Below are 19,284 nucleotides of genomic sequence, written 5' to 3'. Positions count from 1 at the left end.
ACCCAGAAACAAGCTCGGGAAACCTAGAACCTGGTAACATTTTTAATTTGTAAAAGCCTGGTGACCATCTGGAAATCTCCCTGTTTTTTTTGTTTTTTTGTTTTTTGTTTTTTTTTTTTCCTAAAACTGCCTCCCACTCCTCCGTGACCGAGACACAGCTGATGTCTTAAACTGGGATTATGTTTTCAAAAAACATCCAGGTGTTTTACTTTAGGAAAATAAACCACATCCGTTATTTTAAGGGGCTAAAATACGAACAGCAATTCCAACCCTCAAGTGTAACCACTTTTAATATTATAGTCTCATTTTGATGCCAAATTTGAAGACACACAACTTGGTTCGCTTAGTGATTCTATCTTGTCTCCTCCTCCCACCCCTTTTCACCATCGGAAATCTCACCTTATTACAACTTTTTAAAGATGCTATGGTTACATTTTATGGTGAAATCGTCCACTTTCCAACTCCCTTGCTGGGCACCAGAATATGGGCTTCTGCGCAGAACGTCTGTTCCATAAGACTTTGAAAAATTACACTTTAGAAACTTTCAGGCCCTGATCCTCCTTGTCCAGCCCACCACGCCTATTTCCACACCACCTCAACCTGGCCAGCAGCTCAGGTCTCTTTCAAAACTCTTTGGACTCTGTCGGTATCCATAGAAGCGTGATGACGTTGTTGCTCGCGACGTTGCTGGTTTCCGTGGTGACGGTTGCCAAGGCAGCAGGTGCAAGCGTCCGAAGACCGTATCAGCCACTGCGGTCCTAGGTCCTAGAAGTGAGAAGCAGCAAGACCGCTGTAAGTGCAGGGAGGGCGGCAGGGCCGGGCTAGAGGCGGAGCGCTCGCAGTCCCGGGGCCCGCACACGCTGCTTAGCGTCCTGTGGCTCCACACAACGGGGTGCCCTCCGCAGACAGATGTACGGTCCAGGGCCCAAAGTCATACCGTAGGTTCCAGATTGCACTCGAAATCGGCGCACCGACTTTGCTTCCACGGGCGGAGCGGGACTGGGCGACCCGGCGGCGTCCGCTTGTTCCCGGTCACGGGCGGGCATCAGTAGGTCAAGGGAGCTCCTCTGGCCCGCGCAGGTCCCCGGTCGTGCAGGTGGCGAGCTTTGCCAGCAGCGACCAGTAGGGGCCAGCAGGGTGTCAGCTGAGCACCTCGAGGCGTCTACGGCCACCCTGGGATTTCAGGCTGTTTCTAGCAATCCGAAAGAGAACTGAGCGGGAGAAGCAAAGTGAGGGGCAAGGAAAGCGTGCACGTGGGAGGGCGACCTGGTCAGTCTTGCACTGGCCCCTGGCCCCTGTGCGTGCGGCGGCTTCCCAACGGGACCCCAGAGTGGGTGCCACGCGCCCTGACGCATGGCTCTAGGTCCTGCCCGAGCACGCAGTTCTTTCCATTTAGCCTTAGCTCCTACTTGAAAAAACAGTTGACTGACTTTTCTTAAATCAGTTTTAAATTTACAAAAAAATTGAACAGAAAATACAGACTTCATATATATACATATATATGCACATATGTATATATTCATGAATATGAGATATCTGTTTCATTCTTTGATTTTTCACCAGAGTTTCATAGTTTTCCTATTGTTGATCTGATGATACATATTTTCTTAGATTTATGTCTATTTTAGTTTTTTAGGTTGATATAAATGGTGTTGTTTTTTCATTTCAATTTCCAATTGCTGGTTGCTAGCATTCAGGGAACCATGTGACTTTCAAGTGTGAACCTCATGTCTTGTGGCTTTACTGTAATCACTGAATTTCATGGGTTTGTTTATTCATTCTTTAGGATTTCCTACATAAATAATGTGTCATTTGCAAACGAGGCAGTTTTATTTCTTCTTATGTTATTTATGCCCTTTTCTTGTCCTCTTTCATTAGCTAGAACTTCCTGGGTGATGTGGGCTAACAGCCAATAAGGGATACTTTTCTGTTTCTGGTCATAGGGGGAGACATTTGGCTTCTCATTATTATTAATATGATGTTAGCTGTGGGCTTCTTGCCCATGTACTTTACCAGGTTGAAGAAGCTCCTCTTTTTCCTAGTTTCTTTTCTTTTCTTTCTTTTTTTTTTTTTTTTTTTTTTTGGTACCAGGGATCAAACTCAATGACCTCGAGCTTGCCAGGCAGGCACTTAAGCCACTGAGCTAAACTCCCAGCCCTTTTTCCTAGTTTCTTAGAGTTTTCAGTTTTTAATCATAAATGGATGTTGCTTGTTGTGGTCTTAGCTCCACAGGGAGACTGCAGGTCCCTGCTCATTGTGTCCCCTGCATACATAGGCCCCAGAGACCCTGCACCAGAAATGCAATCAGTGACCTTTGAGGATGTGGCTATGAACGTCACCCAGGAAGACTGGACTTCGCTGGATTCTTCTCAGAAGAATCTCTGCAGAGCTGGGATGCAAGAAGCCTTCAGGAATGTAGTCTCTGTAGAAGTCAGATTGAGGAGAGTGAATATAAAGAGGAAGGTAGTCAGTGTGGAAAAACTTCAATCTGCAGATCTTTAGTCTCCACTGGGGTACCTCTATACAGAAGTCATGTGTGTAAAGAAGTCCTTGTTGGGCATTCATCCCAATATACGCCCTTCAGATCTCAGAGTGGACACAAATCATATGAGAATCCAGAGCATGTAGAGAAGCCATGTATATGTATGCAAATAAGGAACCCTTTGCCCTTCTCCAGTGCTTTGAGAAGCTTGAAAGGACACTGGAGAGAAACCACATGAATGTAAGCAATTTGGGAAAGTCTTCAGACATTCTAGTCACCTAAAAAAAACATGAAAAAATCCACACCAAAGAGAGACCTGTGCATGTAAGCAACCTGGGAAAGCCTTCAGTCACCCGAGTTCTTCATGTCTAACACAGAACTCACACTGGTGAAAACCCTATGTGTGCACAAAATGTGGGAAAATGTTTTCATATTGCACTTCCCTGCTGCACATAAGAATTCAGAGTGGAGAGAAACTTATGAATATAAGGAATGTAAAAAAGCCTTCAGAACTTTTCAGTATCTTTCAGAAATATAAAAGGATCGTAGTGAAGAGAGAAACCTTATGAATGTAAACAACATGGAAAAGCTTTCTGATGTCCTGTGTGCCTTAAAATACATGAACTAATTCATATTGGAGAAAAACCTTATGTATGTCACTACTGTGGGAAAACATTTATTCATTTTTGTTCATGTGTAGTGTGCAGATGAATTCACACTGAAGACAAGCCTTATAACTACAAGCAATGTGGGAAAGCCTTCAGAGGTTTCAGTTAACTTCACAGACATCAAATAACTCACTAGAGAGAAATACCATGTAATAAGCAAAGAGGCAAGAGCATCATTCCCATGCTGTCTTGGTTACTTTTCTCTCCTTGCTGGGACAAAATACCTCACACCTAAAAAGAAGGTAGGAAAGGTTTATTTAGTTCACAGTTTGTGGAGGTTTCAGTCCATAATCAGCTGGGTTCAAGATAGGGTGGCATGACTCCCTGGGTAATACTTCAAGGCGGCAGCCAGAGCAAAAGGCAGGGATGAGCAAGCTTCTTTTCCTCCCTTATATTGTATGCAGGCCACCCTACCCCCACCCCCCAGGACAGTGTAGCACTCACAAAATCTCTTTGCCCTCCCCTTGCACAGGATGAGGATATTTAGTGAGGATCCTGGCTCCCTGCTGAGTCCAGTTCAACTTCTAAATTCCTCAGGTTGACACAGTATATCAACCATAACATACCTTCAAATACATGAAGGAATTCACACTAGAGAGAAGCACATAAAGCTAAGCAGTGTGGGGAAACTATTCATGTGTTCCATTTCCCTTCATGTACGCGTTGGAGGGATCTTATTTATAAGCAATGTGCTAGTGTGCAACTTTTATATTACTCTTCAAATAAAGGAAAGTATTCACACTAGGTACAAACCTTACATATTTGAGTAATGCAGAAAAAAATCTTTCATTTGTTCCTCCAGGTATTGAAAACAGAAATTCACACTACTGCGAAAGCCTTTGTATATAAAGGAAAAACCTTCAAATGTTCCAGTTGCCTTCAACAAACAGAAAGGGGAGCTTTACGTAAAGAAAACTCATTCTGCTTTTCTTTGAATCCCTTCCACTTGTATTCAGTACATAAAAATCACTAAATAGGGGCTGGAGATTTAGTTCAGCGGCATAAGCGCCTGCTTTGCAAGCAGGCAGTCGTGAGTTCGATCCCTGGTACCGATAAAAAGGAAAAAGACAAAAAAAAAAAAAATCACTAAATAGAGAATGGCTGAGCCTTTGTTATCACGTCACCTGTCTGAGAACGCTTTATTATACACGGTGGAGGAGACTGGCATCATTGTAGAGTATGGGAAATCTATGCATCTTGGTTTTATTCATTCTCTCTTAGTTAAACATCTGAGCTTCTTGGGTTGACACAATGTATCAGCCCTAACACACCCTTCAAATAGTGAAAGATTTAAATGAATAGAGTGTAGAGAAATCCCTTAAATATAACAGTTGTTCAAAAGACTTCAGTTGGCCCACATGAAAGAATTAGCAATGGATAAAATCCTCTGAATGTCAAAAATTTAAGTTGGCAGTTACGACAGATGCTTTCAAAGACCAGTGGCAATCTATCATTCCATGAAATCCCATGAATGTAAGTTATAGACTGGAGCACAGTAATGTGGGTAAATGCACCGGAGGGCGCCCCATGGTAAAGTTGGTCTCTGCATCATGCTGTTCCTCTCTTGAAAACAAACATAGAAATATTTGCCTAAGAAAAAGTCGGATGCTAGAACTTGCTCAGTGGTTTTTCTGCACCTATTAATGTGGTCACATGAGCTCAACACCTTAGGCTGTGGATGTGACAGCCACATTAACCTGTGTTGTAATGTTAGCTAGCCTTGCACTGTAATCTTGAAGAGATTACAGCCACAGCTGCTTGATTTAGAGGTTCGGATCCAGAAACGGCAAAGACCTTCAGCATCAAGATAAAAGCAGTAAGACAGAGGTTGGTGCACTTACACGGAAGAAGGGAAAGTACAGAAGGACGTGGCATCACCGGATGGGAAGAGGAGCTTCTACACTGGGATTTCAGTTTTAATGCCGGGGACTCTCGTTATGCGGCCTTTAAGGCAGAGCCCAGGCAGTGTCTTCTCCACAAATGAGACTCCAAGGTGCCCCTCACTAGTGAGGCCCCTTAAATATCACCTGGGACAGAAGTGGCGGTGTCCCAACTGCGTGTGTGACTGGGGCAGAGAGTTTGTGGCCCCCAAGGACTGGCCACGTGCCGGGAACCAACATTCCCGTGACCTAGACAGATGAGAGAGAGACCGCCCTTGAGAGTGGGCCAGGCCCACAGTGGATTCTGTTCAAGGTGCTCCTCCAGGTGCCCCAATACCTACTCCTTGAATAAGGAAGATCTTTCTACCTTCAATTTTTTTTTTTGTTTGTTTGGGTTTTTTTGTTTTTTGCGGTACTGGGGATTGAACTCATGACCTCATGCTTGCCAGGCAGGCACTTATGTCACTGAGCTAAATCCCCAGCCCTCTACCTTCAATTTTAACCCTGCACACATATTTGGAATAGCTCTTCCTTGGTCATAGCGCAGTTCTTTCTCTGTATGTTATTGGACCAAGTTTGCTAATACTTTGTGAAGGACTTTTGCATCTGTGCTCACGACAGCCCTTGGCCCATAGTTTTTTCCTTATAAAGTGTTTGTTTATGGTGTTAAATCAGTGTGACCCCACAGAGTGAAATGGAAAGTATTCTCTCTGCTTCTATTTCTGGGACACGTTGTAGAGAATTGCTACCATTAGTTCCCGAAGTGTCTGGTAGAATTTGCCAGCGTGTGAAAACATGAGGCCAGTTGCTTGCTGTTTTGAAGGTTAATGACTATTAATTCCATTGACCTCATGGATGTGAGCCTATTGAGTTAATCTGTGTCTCCTGGCATGCATTTTGGTAGGTTGTGTCTTTCAAGAAATTGATCCATTTCATTTAGGTTTTCAGATTTGTGGGCATTAAGTTGTGTTTTGTTATTAGTATTTTTCTAATGTCCATGAAACCAGTAGTCATGGGCCATCTTTCATTTCTAATTACTATTTTGAGTTTTCTCTGTTTTTTTCTTGAGTAGCCTGGATAGCAATCAATTTGATTTTTATTATTTCTTTTCATTTGCTTATTTTGGATTTAATTTGGTCTTCTTTTTCTAGTTTCTAATAGTGAAATGTTAGGTTGTTGATTTAGACCTTTCATTTCTAGTATGCACATTTAATGCTATAAATTTCCTTCTGACCAGTATTTTATAGTATTCTACAAATCTTTTTTTTTTTTTTTTTTTTTTTTTGTATTGGGAATTGAACTCAGGACCTTGCACTTGCAGGCAGGCACTATGCCACTGAGCCATATCCCTGGTTCCACAAATCTTGATTGGTTGTTATTTTCACTTAATTCAAAATACTTAAAAAATTCTCTTGAGACTTGTGTGTCATTTAAAAGCACGTTGTCTAATCCTCAAATACTTGGGGTTTTCCAGGCATTTTTCTGTTATTAATTTCTAATTCAGTTCCATTCTGGTCTCTGAGCATACTTTGCATGACAGCTGTGTTTGACTTTGTTAATGTTTGTTTGGTGTCACAGAACTTGTCTCTCCTGTTGCCTGTTCCGCATGAGCCTGAGGAGAATGTGTGTTCTGCTGTTATTGGACGAAGTGTTTTACAGATGTCAGTTCCAGGGGTTAACAGTGCGGTTCACTTCAACTCCAGCTCCCTGACTTCCTGTACATGTACACTGTGATGCCGTTCCACAGAGCTTGGGTAGTCTGTTCTAGCTGCTTGGCTCTTGCTTTTCTTCTTTCTCTCATTGCATTGCAGTTGAATAAGTTCTCTTCCACCCATCTTTCCCCTCGCGGTCTCTCCTCCCTATGCCCATCTGCTGGGGGCCTGTCAATGGCATTCTTCATTTCTGTGAAAGTGTTTTTAATGTTGAGCGTTTCACATTCTTTGTTTTACTTTGCATATTTCTCTTTGTTACCCATCTGGTTTTCCACATTGTTCACCTTTAGCATATTGATCAGTTATTTTAAATTCCTGGACTGACAACTCCAAAATGCCTTTCCTACCTGATTCTGGTTCCGCTGCTTGCAATGTGTCTTACCGCTCTTTGTTTGATTTGTCTGTTAGCATGTGCTGTAAATCTTTTTGCTGCAATCCAGATGTGATATGTGAGGAATTTAGGAACTTAGGTAGACACTTGGTCTTATGTTGATCTGGCTTAGAGTTGGGCTGTATCTATCACTTTCTATAGCTTTAGGAATCAGAGGCAAAAATTTGTCCTGGTGTCTTGTTTCTCTTATTTTTTTTGACTTCCAGTCTCACCAAGTTGCCACGCCTGGCCTTGGCCTTGAACTTGTGACCCTCCTTCCTCAGCTCCCCGGGGAGCTGGGATTAGAGGCATGCAGTGCTACACAGGGCCGGAGACTCCCTAAGTGTGGCCACAGTTTTTGTTCTTAAACTGCAGCCCTGTCTGGCAGAGGACGCCCACTGTCAAGGTGGTCAGATGTGGAGGGTGGGCAGCTGTCCTGGTCCTGAGTGGGTGACCCCTGTGTGTCAGTGCACCTCTGCTGGGCATTTCCCCAGGAGCTGGGCTCTGGTAACCCAGTTCCTTTGAAGGCCGAGGCCTTATTGAGAAGAGGAGCTCTAGATATTTCAGAACAGTTACTGTTCCTCCCCCCTCCATCCCTCCCACCCCCCCACCCCCCACCCAAAGCGCAGCAGGGTTTCCTCTGAGCTCCGTAGTGAGAGCCTGGTGGGACTTAAGTGAGATCCGTGATGGCGTGAGGGCCGCCTTGAGCTTTGAAAATTCACCCGTCACTCCCAGAACACTGGCCCTGAGACTGGCACTAGTGTGGGTGTCAGTGCTCAAGGAACCCTCAGTCCCTGTCCTCGCTGTCCCTCTAGGTTCCAGGCTGCAGTTTGGCTGGACCTTGATTCTCTGATGACTGTAGCTACCATTGATTTTGATTCTGTTTTCCTGCTTGTGAGGAGAGGGTGACAACTTTTAACTCACTGCCTATCAGACAAAAGACTGGAACATTCTGATCAGCCTTAACTTTGCACTTCACTTTCTTCTGAAGTCCAGAGCCAGGAACCAGACCAGGCCGTGCTCAGGGCAGACACAGTGAGGATGGTGTCGAGGGGCCGCACTTCTCAAGGCCTCCATCCCAGCTGCTGTGGGCAGCCTGCGCACAGACCCGGGGATTGCTTCCTGGGGGCCGTGGCTAAGAAGGCCAGATCCACACATCTGTTATGGAATTAGCTGTCGGTCATCTGTTGTGTGCCAAGTGCGTGAGAAACATGACCAGGAGTAAAGCAGAGAGAAACGTGGGCTCGTAGTCCCTCTCACACACAGGAGAAAACACAGTCAGCGGCTGAACCTTGCTGCAGGTCCGGCAGAGACACACAAGATAGAAACATGGACGTGGGCCGGGGAGAAAGTCTGAGGCTGCAGGAAGGGAGGAGACCAGCACTCACAGGGGCTAGGGGAGGTGGTGTGAGAAGACACCCTCTGGGGGCCTGAGGTCAAGGGAAGAGTTGGGTGACCACCTGGAGAAGCGTTAGGAGGGGCAACCATGCAGCACTGTCTGCCTGACTTGTTCTTTGTTGTTTGTTTGTTGAGGCAGGGTCTCGCTGTGTAGCCCAGACTGGCCTCAGACTCACAGCAATCCTCCTGTCTCAGCCTCCTGAGCGCTGGGATCACAGGCATGCACCACCATGCATTCTTGATAATAAGGTACATTTGGAGGGTGTATCAGTCATTGCTCACTAGAGAAACAGGTTTAATGCAAGATATACAAATACATAAGGATTTACAAAATTGGTTCATAATGGCTGCCTGCAGAGGCTGGTGTGGAAGCATACAAAAGGGCCCTCAGTACAATGAGAGCCGAAGAGTCCAGGCGGACACCTGGCACTCACTGTGGTGTCCCGGGCAAGTTCATGTCAGGAGGCCCAAGGGTCTGCACCAGAAGCCAGGAGACGCCATCCAAGGCAAAGGCCAGAGCTCTCTGAGGAAACAGAAGCTCGCCTTCCTCCCTGTCTCCCTATACTCCATGCAAGCGACAAGCCCACCACTGCTGTCACTCACACACGAGGCGGGGCTTCCATCTTCAGGGCTGCCCTGGGCCTCACCCAGAGCCATGTGGCCCAGCCAGCTGGTGTTGCTTATTTCTGGAGACACAACGGTTGCTTGTCCCAGAGGGGGCTGGCCCAGCTCCGTGCTGGCCTGAGCACCAGGCTGATGGGTTGGCAAGAGACTGAGGTGGGGCGGGGCCTGCGGGACACAGAAATGAGAGCCAGGAACTGGGGGTCTCAATCCAGTCTGCTGTGACCAGTTAGTCTGGCGGCTGAGGGAGGAGGTAAGAAGGACATCACAGGTGTGGCCAAGAGGATTTGCTCATGGAGTGCGAGGGCACAAGGTGTGGGTGTGAATAATTAGGGACCTCGGCTGTCTGGTCCACAGGACTTTACAGAACCTGCTTTCTCCCCTGAATGTTCTTGCAGCCATCAGCTCCTGCTTGTGCGCAAGCTACACTTCGTTTCCTGGGGCTGCAGCCAGGACACCCAGCCCGGACAGCCAGCCCACAGAGACCCCTGCAGAGGCTCAGCACCACACCCCTCTCTGCTGGGCAGTGTCTGTCTCCCTGCCAGACTGTAAGCTCCATATTTATCCAGAATGGGTAGTGCTTGCTGAGCGACTCTCTGGCCCCCTTTCTACATGACCACACGAATTCCACATTGAGTCCTTCAGTGCTGCCCACTCCAGGCCAAGGACTGCGGCTGAGTTTCTTTATCCACTCACCTGGGAGCGTCAAGTTCCCACCTAGTGCGCACCACACTGGTGCATCCCACAGGAACACATGCAACCACTCCTGGCTTTTGGGGAGGGTGCATTTGGGGAAACCGAGCTTTAGCACTAGGATTTTAGATTTAAGGAGTGAGCGTTTCCCTTTCTGTCTCCGGGCATCCACAGCCCCCACACAGAGCCTGCCACCCTTGCATAAGGCGTCTGCGTCTTGCAGTTGAGCTGTGGAAGCGGGCAGGAAGCATGCACCCTGGTCCCTGCTCATAAGAGCTCTGGCCTCCACCTCCCCGCCCAGCCCCCCACTCTTGCATCCTGCATTTCTCCTTGGCGACAGCTTCTCAACTCCTTCAGCATCTTCCCCTCTCTTCGGTCCCACCTCCGCTACTCTCTGGCTTTGTCCTCACTCCATCCTGATCACCAGCAGACCCCTCAGTCCCCAGCAAACGCCACCAACCCGAGCACCTATAGGGCTGGCGGGAGTGGATGGTGCTGGTCCTGTGGCTGGGAGAAAGCTTGTTTCTGTGCAGTGACAGTGGGCAGCTGGAGCAGGGCAGTGGCTCAGTGGAGAGGAGAGGCTCCATCCAGAGAGGATACCTGTGTCCAGCAGTCGCTGTCCATGTGGATTGTAGTCTGCGCAGCTAAGTCTGTGAGTGTGTATAGTAGAAGTCACAAACATAGGTTTAATTGACATTGGTAAGGCTTTGAGTGTTGGCAACAGATTTAAACCCTAAAGTGCTCGGTGAGCCAAACACGGTCTCACAGAGGGAAGGGCAACTGAGAGAGATTCAGTTCAGAAGGTCATAGAGTTTGGTGCACAGGATGGAGCAGAGCAACCGAGGCATGACTCAGGCATGGGGGCAGGGTGGGTTGCAGGATGGGAGCCCAGGAGGATACCTGTCCCAGACAGAAGGTGGGGTGTTGAAGGGGACCTGAGCTGTGAACTGTGCCTGCAAGGCCTGAGGGTGCTGTACAGCGGGCAGCCAGGGAAGATGCTGCAGGTGGACCTCAAGCATCCCCATGAAGAAGTCAGGATGCAGGCCAGTGCAGAGGAGGAGGGGTCCTCGGAGGGCCCCATAGGGAGGAAGAGACCCCCTCACCCACATGTGGCCCTCTGCTTTACCCCTCCTGTACCATCATATCCTTTTGCTGAGATCTGGAGCACCCCAGACTCTCCCAGCCCCTTGGGAACCACCTTGAGCACTAGCTGCTGCCTGAGCTGCACCTGACCGAGGGTGCCCAGCTCCCTGGGTGCAACTGGGCACCACACCTTCTGATGCCCAGGTTGTCCCATGTGCAGTAGGCACAGGACCCTGCTCTGTGCCCTCCCTGCAGCCTACACAATGTCCTCCTTGTCCTCGGAGCCCTTCCTTCCTCAATATCCGGGTGGCCCAAGTGGAAAGGAGCTCGTGGTCATTCCTTCCGGTAACACACACAGTTGGGAATCTCCATGGTCTGATTTCACATCATAGGCACCATGAAAACTTTGCAGGTGAAACTGCTCTGTCTCGAGCTGACAAACCAAGGGCCCACAACCTCCGCTCACTGCCTGTCTCCTGCATACCACCTCTGGTTGCTTCAGGCCACAGTGGCAGAGCCAAGCAGTCCTGACACAGATCCCAGGGCTCATGAAGCTGGATACATGGTCTGTTCTCTTTCTGGAAAATATTGGGGAGCCCGCCTCAATTAAAAGCTTTTTTTTTTTTTTTGTACCAGGGATCCAACTCACAACCTAGCACTTGCAAGGATTTACCTTAAATTTAAAACTTGGAGTCCAACTGTTATAATCTAGGGTATCCTGTTTTGGGGGGTACCCTGGTAGCTGTGGCTGGCACACACTGAGGAGAGTGTCAGGGTCCCTGCAGTTCCAGGGTCTCCACAGCCACCCTCAGGTTTAGTAGTTTGTGGAAGAATGGCGAAAAGCGAGACGCTCTTGGTCCACTGTGCTGAGGGCACACAGGCCAGGATGGGGGGAGGGCACAGAGGCACCAGCTCTCAGGCACCCTGTCCTGGGGAGTCCAGGGCAGCACTGGCCTCTCCCAGCAGTGCATGACTGCATCCTGAGTGCTGCTGGCCAGGGCGCTCGCTGGGCCGGGGGTGGGGCTCACACAGGCGTGGTCAGCCCTGGGAACTCCGTCCCACCCCACAGAGTCCCACTGAAACCATGTGGAGTGTGGGCCCCACTGTGGTCCAAAGCTGCTGCAGTCACTGCCAGCTAACATCCCAAGGGCCTAGAGGGCATCCCTGAGGGGCAGAGCACGGCCAGCTCTTCCTTTGGGACAGGCAGAGCGTGGGCTGTCCAGCTGAGTTAATTCTTTACTGAGCTTTCCCTACTGAGCAGGGCACCCTGGCCAGGGTTTGCAGCTTAACTCGACTTCCTGCGTTGGCCTAACCTTGGCCCAGCCGTGGGCTCAGTCCATACCACCTGGACAGCCTTGCACACTCTGCACTCTCTTCCTAGTGCCCACTCCAGGGCAGGCCTGGGCATCTATGTACTCCACCCTCCTGTAGGCCAATGCTGAGACAAGGGTAAGGGACTGGGGCACAGGCTCTGAGCAGCCTTGTGGGCAGGACAGGGTCACACCCTGGAAGGGAAGCCTGGGCATCAGGATGGGACCTGGCACAAGTGCAAGGCCTGGCCGGACCTCAGGGCAGGAGTGGGCTGTCCACCTGCTCTGCACTGTGGGGGAAGCAGGCCGGAGAGGTTGGAGGTCAAACCTGCAGCTTAGTGCACTGGGCCTCATCAGCAGGAACAAGGCTCTGGGGAGGTTTTGTGTGGGGCCTGCCCTGCTGGAGCTGTGCTGAGGAGAATCCAGGCCCTTGGCTGCTGTGGGTTGGACTACAGGGTTGCAGAGGAGGTGGTGGAGACTGGGGGGAGGAGGAGCCCTCTGATGGGCCCAGGACAGAACTGTCAGGTTTTCTCCCCAAGCATTCGTTCTTGGCCTCTTGTGTGCTAGGGCCCGGTGCAGGCATGGATAATCCAGCCATGGCCAGCTCACAGCACCACATAAACGCTGTATACCATGTGGGGCAGGCAGTACCACAGAGGAGGGGGTGCAGCAGAAGGTAGGGCCCAATGGAGGGCTTGAGCCAGGCGACTTTGGAACAGACACTGAGAAGGACAGGTGGGGGCCCTTGGCTCAGTGATGAGAGGGGTGTCGGGTGGGGGCTTGAGGAACGGCTGGAGGGCATTTACAGGATCACAGACATCTATGTGAGGCCCCTCTGTGGTAACATGATACCACAGACTGGGCATGTTACAAAGAAGAGTCCCCGGCCAGGGCCCTCTAGTGGTGGCCTTCTTGGTGGCAGGGTCACAGTGGTGCAAGGCACCATGGCTAGAGACAGGTAGCATGTGTACACGCCCTGTTGCTTTGGGTCTCTCTCATAAAGCTGCCAGGGTTCTGTCACGGGGCTTTGTAATGACCTTATCTATCCCAAAGCTCCTGTCTCTAAACACCATGGTCACCTTAAGCATCCACCGTCTAAGGACCTTACCATACAACCTGCTTCAGGCTGGGTGTGGTGATGCAGGCCAGTGACCTCAGCACTTGGGGAGGGAGAGGCATTGCAATTTCAATCCAGTCTGGGCAACTCAGCACGTAGCAAGCCCCCATCTCAAAATCAAAGATGAAGAAAGGAGTGTAGCGCCTAGTGTGAGGGCCCTCAGTTTAGTCTCTTGCATTAAAACAAAGCACAAACTAAAGATGGCATTTGTGTGTGACTTCAGGGGTGGACGGCGTAGCTGGAGGTTGGCTCTGGACAGGGGCCCAACACGAGCTGTGTGCCAAAATTGCCCAGCAGCACTTGGAAGATCACGGGTGTGTGCCATGCATGTGATGCTGAAACAGACGCAATGTCAAGAATGTGTGAGGGGCTCGGACCACACAGTAACAAAATGATTTAGAAATGGCCCCAAAAGTGTGCGGACACATCAAGAAAGAAGTGAACTCACAGGGAAGGAGGCTTGATGCAGCTGGTCAGGAGATGGTAGACATTAAAAGCTCTTCGAGGTCCTGTTATTTACCAGTGAGAAAGGTGAGAGCCAGGCTGGCCACAGGCAGTGCTGACCCGGACATGAACAGCTAGGCATGCACAGCTGCCCGGGACTGAGAGGACACAGCCTCTCCAGAGGATGGGTTGGCAGTATCTTAGCTATTTTCTCCTTGCTGGAATACAATACTCAACAGCCACAGGTTAAAGGAGAAAAGGTTTATTTGCCTCAGTTTGTAGAGGGTTCAGTCCATAGTCGGCTGGCTCCAAGGCAGCGTGGCATAGCTGAGGGGCATCGCAGAGGAGAAACCGTCCAGGGCAGGGCAGACAGAGGCAGAGAGAAACCAAGGGAAGAGGAGGAAGCAAAACCTGTGGTCCTCTCCCCTGGGAGCCACCTCCTTCCAACATCGCACTTACCAGTGGACTAACCCACACTTACAGTACCATGCCTCTGTGATCCATTCACCTCCCAAAGCCCGAAAAGTGTGTCCTATGAGAAATAAACCCTAACATACTGTTTCTCACAAAGTTAAGCAGAAATTTCCCACATTTATGGGGATGTTCTTTCATGATAGTGCTAATGGTTCACACAGGCTTATACATTTGTCAAAATACATTTGTACACAATAAAAACTGGCCATTTTTATTGTGCAAAAATTATATGAGCTGACTGAAAACAGAGCAGAATTCATCTTTAGGGGCAGAGGTGAGACTCATGGTCCCCAGCTGATGAATGACCAGAAGGACAAGGAGGGTTAGACCCTGAGTCCCTCACCCAGCACAGACATGGGCATCACAACAGGGGAGGCCACTGCCCCCATCTCTGGTGTGCACCAAGCTGTCTCCCTGGGGCAGAGACTTGGGGGCGGGGTTCTAGGAGGACTCTGGGGAAGCAGAGCTTGTCCTGTGGGTTACCCTCAGAATCAGAAGGAGCCAGATGCAGACAGCATCCTGCAAGGACAAGGTAAGGAGATCTCAGGGCAGCACCGTGGAGGGCAGTCCGGTGCCTGCAGGAGGCCAGGTCTGAAGGTGAGGTCTCTCTTCTGCCTGTGAGGGAGGCCAGGGGATGGACTAGGTCACAAGACCTGGATTCTAAGTTTCCCCAGCTCAGCAAGCTGAAATAACATGCTCTGTGGGTATCATTTTCTAAACCTAGCCATGGGTCACCACAGAAGGGTGTGTCTGTCTGTGGAGCTGCATGCTCAGGGGTTTATACATTTCTGTAAATTACACCTCACTTTAAAAAATCACACCTCAATTTTTTGAGATGGAGTCTCTGTACATAGTTTAGGTTGGATACAAGTTTTCAGTGTTCCTCCTGCCTCAGCCTTCCAAGTGCTGGGATTTCAGATATGTGCTACAATGTCCAGTTGACACCTCAGTTCTAAAAGAAACAGATGTAATGGTGCCTGGGGGCATGGTGGCACACACTGGGAGGCTGAGGCAGGAGGATCAAAAGTTTAAGCTCAGCCTGGGTAACTCAACAACTTAGCGAGACCTTGTCTCCAAATAAAAAGTTTAAAACATGGCTGGAGATGGAGCTCAGTAGAAAGGCCCTGTGTTCAATCTCTAATACCAAAAAGAAAGAAAGAAAGAGGTAATGATGTTCAAGCCCATGCCTAGAAACTGGGTATAGTTGGTCTAGGGCTGGGCGTGGGCAAGGCTGTCTCCGGGGCTCCTGGGGGACCCTGCTGTCCCCTGGAATAGAGCACTGACCTCAGGCATGGTGGCAGGGAGAGCATTGGCAGAGGTCACAGGTCACTGCAGTGAGGGCTGAGGTGGGCAGAGCCTGGCCACACTCTCCAGCCCCTGTTCTGGCTGCCAGGTCAACCAGATGGCCGCGGACGAGGCCTCGCAGGACACCGTGCGGCTGCAGTTCAGGGCAATGCAGGAGCTGCAACACCGCAGGCTGCAGCAGCAGCTAAAGGCAAAGAGGGAGAGGAGCCTGAGCCTCCAGAGCCATGCAGAGGAGCAGGAAGCGCCCCCGGGGGTCACCACCAGCCTTGGCCTCTTCCTCTCAGAGGAGCAGGACCTGCAGGGTGCTTTCCAGCAGAGGTAAGGAGGCCTGAGCTGGGGCTCGGGCCGGTGGAGTGGAGGGCAGGAGTGACGGCAGGCAGGTGTCGGCGGGCATGGGCTCATCAAGGACAGAGTTTCCACTCAGAGGCTGTTGTTAAAGACCCTTGGGTCTGCAAGAGCCCTGTGTCTGCAGGCGAGATTTGGTATGAAACCTACCTGAAAACCATTCTGCGTCAACTCAAACATTTAAGAGCTCCTCATGGTACAGTGTACTCCCTGGTTTCATTTCCTATCTGATTGATTGATCAGTTATTGATTGATACAGTACTGAGAGTCGAACCCAGTCCCCTTGCATGGACATCCCTATTCATTCACTCATCTGTATTTTGACCCATGATGCTGGATCAAAATACAGATGACTAAATTGCTAGGTTGCCCAGGCGGGGCTCAATCTCATGAACTTCCTGCCTCAGCCTCCCAGAGTGCTGGGCTTACAAGCGGGCACCTCCACATCTCTCTGTCATGAGAATTGTGTCTGTGTCTCTGAGGAGCTGGTCCAAGTGCCCCTTGCCTTCCCAAGGGTGCCCCAGCTGGCCTCTGCCTCCTCGATGCTGGGGGACAAGAGGAAAGTGTCCAGGACCTTCTCAGTGAGCTCAGACCCTGATACCGCAGAGGCGGGAGGTCTACCCTGCCCCAAGGCAGGTCTGCCGGCCCCCACTCTGCACAGGAGCAGGGGCAACGCTGAGCTGTCTGCTTCCGCTGTTGTCTGGAGTATTTCTTCCATCTTCACATTCGATTTATTTTACCACCTCCAAATTCTGCCTTTTTATAGATTCTCAGTTTTCAAAATGACTGACTTTAAAATGCCAACTGGAAAAAAAATATTTCCAATAAGTGACGTTTTAAAAAAAAATCACAGGCCCCTGAATGTCAGCTCTCGGTCAGCCCCAGGGCTGTGTCCAATGGAGCTCTCCCAGAGCAGGAGACCGGGGCTGGCAGGGCCCTGAGCCTGAGCTGGAACAGTGACAACCATAATGCCCACAGCTCCTTGCTTCCTCGCAGCCCCTCCTCCTCCTCACTGGCATGGCCGGGACCACAGCTCATGATCACTCCAGCCTGAGTGCTTCTCGAGGAGCGGCCACCTCTTCCAGACTCATGTTCACCTGCACCTGAGAGCCCTAGGGCTTACAAAAATCACAAGTTGCCCTGCATGTGTGTGTACGCGTATGAGGACCGCTGAAGCTACTTCAGGGCTGATGGCATACGCTTCTCGGGCCTGACAGAGCTTCCACGGCCAGTCCTCTCCAAGGGCTTCCTCACGTTCATTGTGACTTTTTTTTTTTTTTCTTTTTCCTTTTTATCAGTACTGGGGATCGAACTCACGACTGCCTGCTTGCAAGGCAGACGCTTATGCCGCTGAGCTAAATCCCCAGCCCCAATTGTGACTTTTTTTTAACCAGCAGATAATTTAGGCACTTGCTTCTTAAGTTCCAAACATATGATGATCTTTGGGCTTTGTAATTTTCTTTTACTTTTTGATTTATTTTTCTTGGTGTGTTCTGAGATAAGCTGTCATTACACAGTCCAGGCTGGCCGTGACCTCACTGTGAAACCCAGGCTAGCCTGAAACTCCCAACCCTCCTGCCTCAGCCTCCAAAGTGCTGGGATGACAGGTGTGTGCCACCACGCCCAGTTTATTTTTTACTTTTGTTGTTGTTATTTTGAAACAGGGTCTCACTATGCAGTTCAGGCTGGCCTTGAGCTAACTTTGTACCCAGGTTGGTCTTGAACTTGCAACAATCCTCCTGCCTCCTCCCTAGTGCTGGGATTATAGGTGTCCTCCCTGCCTCCATGCCTGGATTTTTTGCTATTTTTAGTGTTGATTTCTAGTTTTTAACAACTACTATCAAAAAAGTGGTCTGATTTAATAAAATATTTCTATCGGGGATGTGCTAAGCCTGGCTTGGTAGCTGACAGGCCGTTTTTATGCACATCTTGTGGGTGTGTGAGCATATATTCTCCGAGCAGGGTCATACAGTGGACTCTTTGGGGCCAGCTGGTGAGCCCTGCTGCCCAAACCTTCCTTTCTCCTGCGGCTTGTGCAGTGCTGACTTGCTTAGTCCTCGGCAGCTTAGTTCATCCCTTAATTGCTTCCCTTTCTGTATAAACCATCCCTGACCCCACCACCTGGTGCCCCGTGCCTGGCGGGGAGCCTGAGCCCTGGCACCAGCCTTTCCCTTGCAGGGTGCTGGAGGACGAGATCCAGCAGCTGCGGCAGGAGCTCAGGGAGACTGCAGACGAGAACGGGCGGGTGTACAAACTGCTGAAGGAGAGGGACTTTGAAATCAAGCACCTCAGAAAGAAAATAGAAGAGGACAGGCTCGCCTTCACAGGTAGTAGCACCACCCAGCCACCGTCTGCCCTGGAGCTCAGGGTCAGCCCAGTTGCCATGTGGGCACCAGAGGCCAGGTGCCCAAGAGGCAGCACCAAGGGTCCACTGTGGTCACATGGGTCCAGATGCTTCCTGGAAGTGATGAGAGCAGGAAACATGGGCACAGGGGACAGTGTAGGCCATGGGTAGGTGGCCCATAGCACTGGCAACACAGCTGGACTCGGAATAGGGTTTCCTATTGTGCTCGCAGTGTGGTCAACAGCCAGAAGGAAGGGTCCATTCCTGACTCTGACGCCTTGTCTTGGACATCACAGGCAGAGTGGTGTGAGGCATGAGTCCTGCAGCTCCCACTGCCCGCCAGGGGCTATGGTGGGGACCTCGGGCCCAGGAGTCTGGTGAGGACCCTGGCCTGACTGTGTTCTGTTTCCTGTAACACCATGGAGCATTTCCCAAGGGCCGCTAAGCCAGCAGGCAGTGGTCACCAACCCCAGGGCCACAGGGCTGACCCCACATCCACCAGCGCATCGTCCCTGCACCAGATTCAAGGCCGGACAGGTCAGAGCCCAGCCAGAGCACATGAGGGCTTGGTGTTGCACAGCCCTGGCAGCCTCCCCATCTCCCTGCTCTCTTCTGACTCGAGGACCCCATGGCCTAGGGGCAGTTGCACTTTGCCAGACTTCAGGGGAGCTGGCAGCTCCAGGAGGAGCTGGGGTCCAGCCCCACCCATGCAGCTGACCCAGAAGACCCGCTCCCTTGGCCCCTGGCAGTGGCCTCACTGGATGGCAGCCCTGAGTCCTCCTGGAGATCTGTGTCCCGAGGTCATGGCTGCTGGTTTCTAACCTCATGGGGTTCTTATTTGCTAGTTTGTTCATTTGTTTGTTTTTGGAGTTTGTTTGTTTGACTGATCCATGCCCTGTACTAGGAATACCCGGGATCTTCACCCTGAGCTATGTCCCCAGCGCATTTGTTTGTTATTCATATTTTGAGACTGGGTCTCACTAATTCACTAATTTATCCAGGCTGGGCTAAAACTCGTGATCCTCCTGCCTCAGCCTC

General features: G+C 50.2%; 1 protein-coding gene across 5 annotated transcripts in view; it reads left to right on the top strand.

Annotated features, from left to right (window-relative positions):
* Positions 1-683: 683 nt before the first annotated feature.
* The window catches only part of Ccdc13 (coiled-coil domain containing 13), a 42,910-nt gene continuing 24,309 nt past the window's right edge, over positions 684-19,284 (top strand). The window contains exons 1-4 of one of the 5 annotated variants that reach the window (XM_063260979.1): positions 7,754-8,759; positions 9,530-9,679; positions 15,646-15,875; positions 18,081-18,229. In XM_063260979.1, coding sequence (XP_063117049.1) covers positions 15,655-15,875; positions 18,081-18,229 — 370 coding nt within the window. In that variant the 5' untranslated portion in view covers positions 7,754-8,759; positions 9,530-9,679; positions 15,646-15,654. Of the gene's footprint in view, positions 793-7,750; positions 9,680-15,645; positions 15,876-18,080; positions 18,230-19,284 lie in introns of those variants that run through there. The other 4 variants (XM_013160243.3, XM_063260980.1, XM_063260978.1 and 1 more) reach the window with 4 other exon arrangements.

The sequence above is a fragment of the Cavia porcellus genome, unplaced genomic scaffold, assembly GCF_034190915.1.
Source record: "Cavia porcellus strain 051 isolate PalLab524CR breed Dunkin Hartley unplaced genomic scaffold, mCavPor4.1 scaffold_14, whole genome shotgun sequence".
Classification (NCBI taxonomy): Eukaryota; Metazoa; Chordata; class Mammalia; order Rodentia; family Caviidae; genus Cavia; species Cavia porcellus.
The sequence above is the reverse complement of the archived record's forward strand: the minus strand, read 5'-3'. Positions and strand labels throughout refer to the sequence as shown.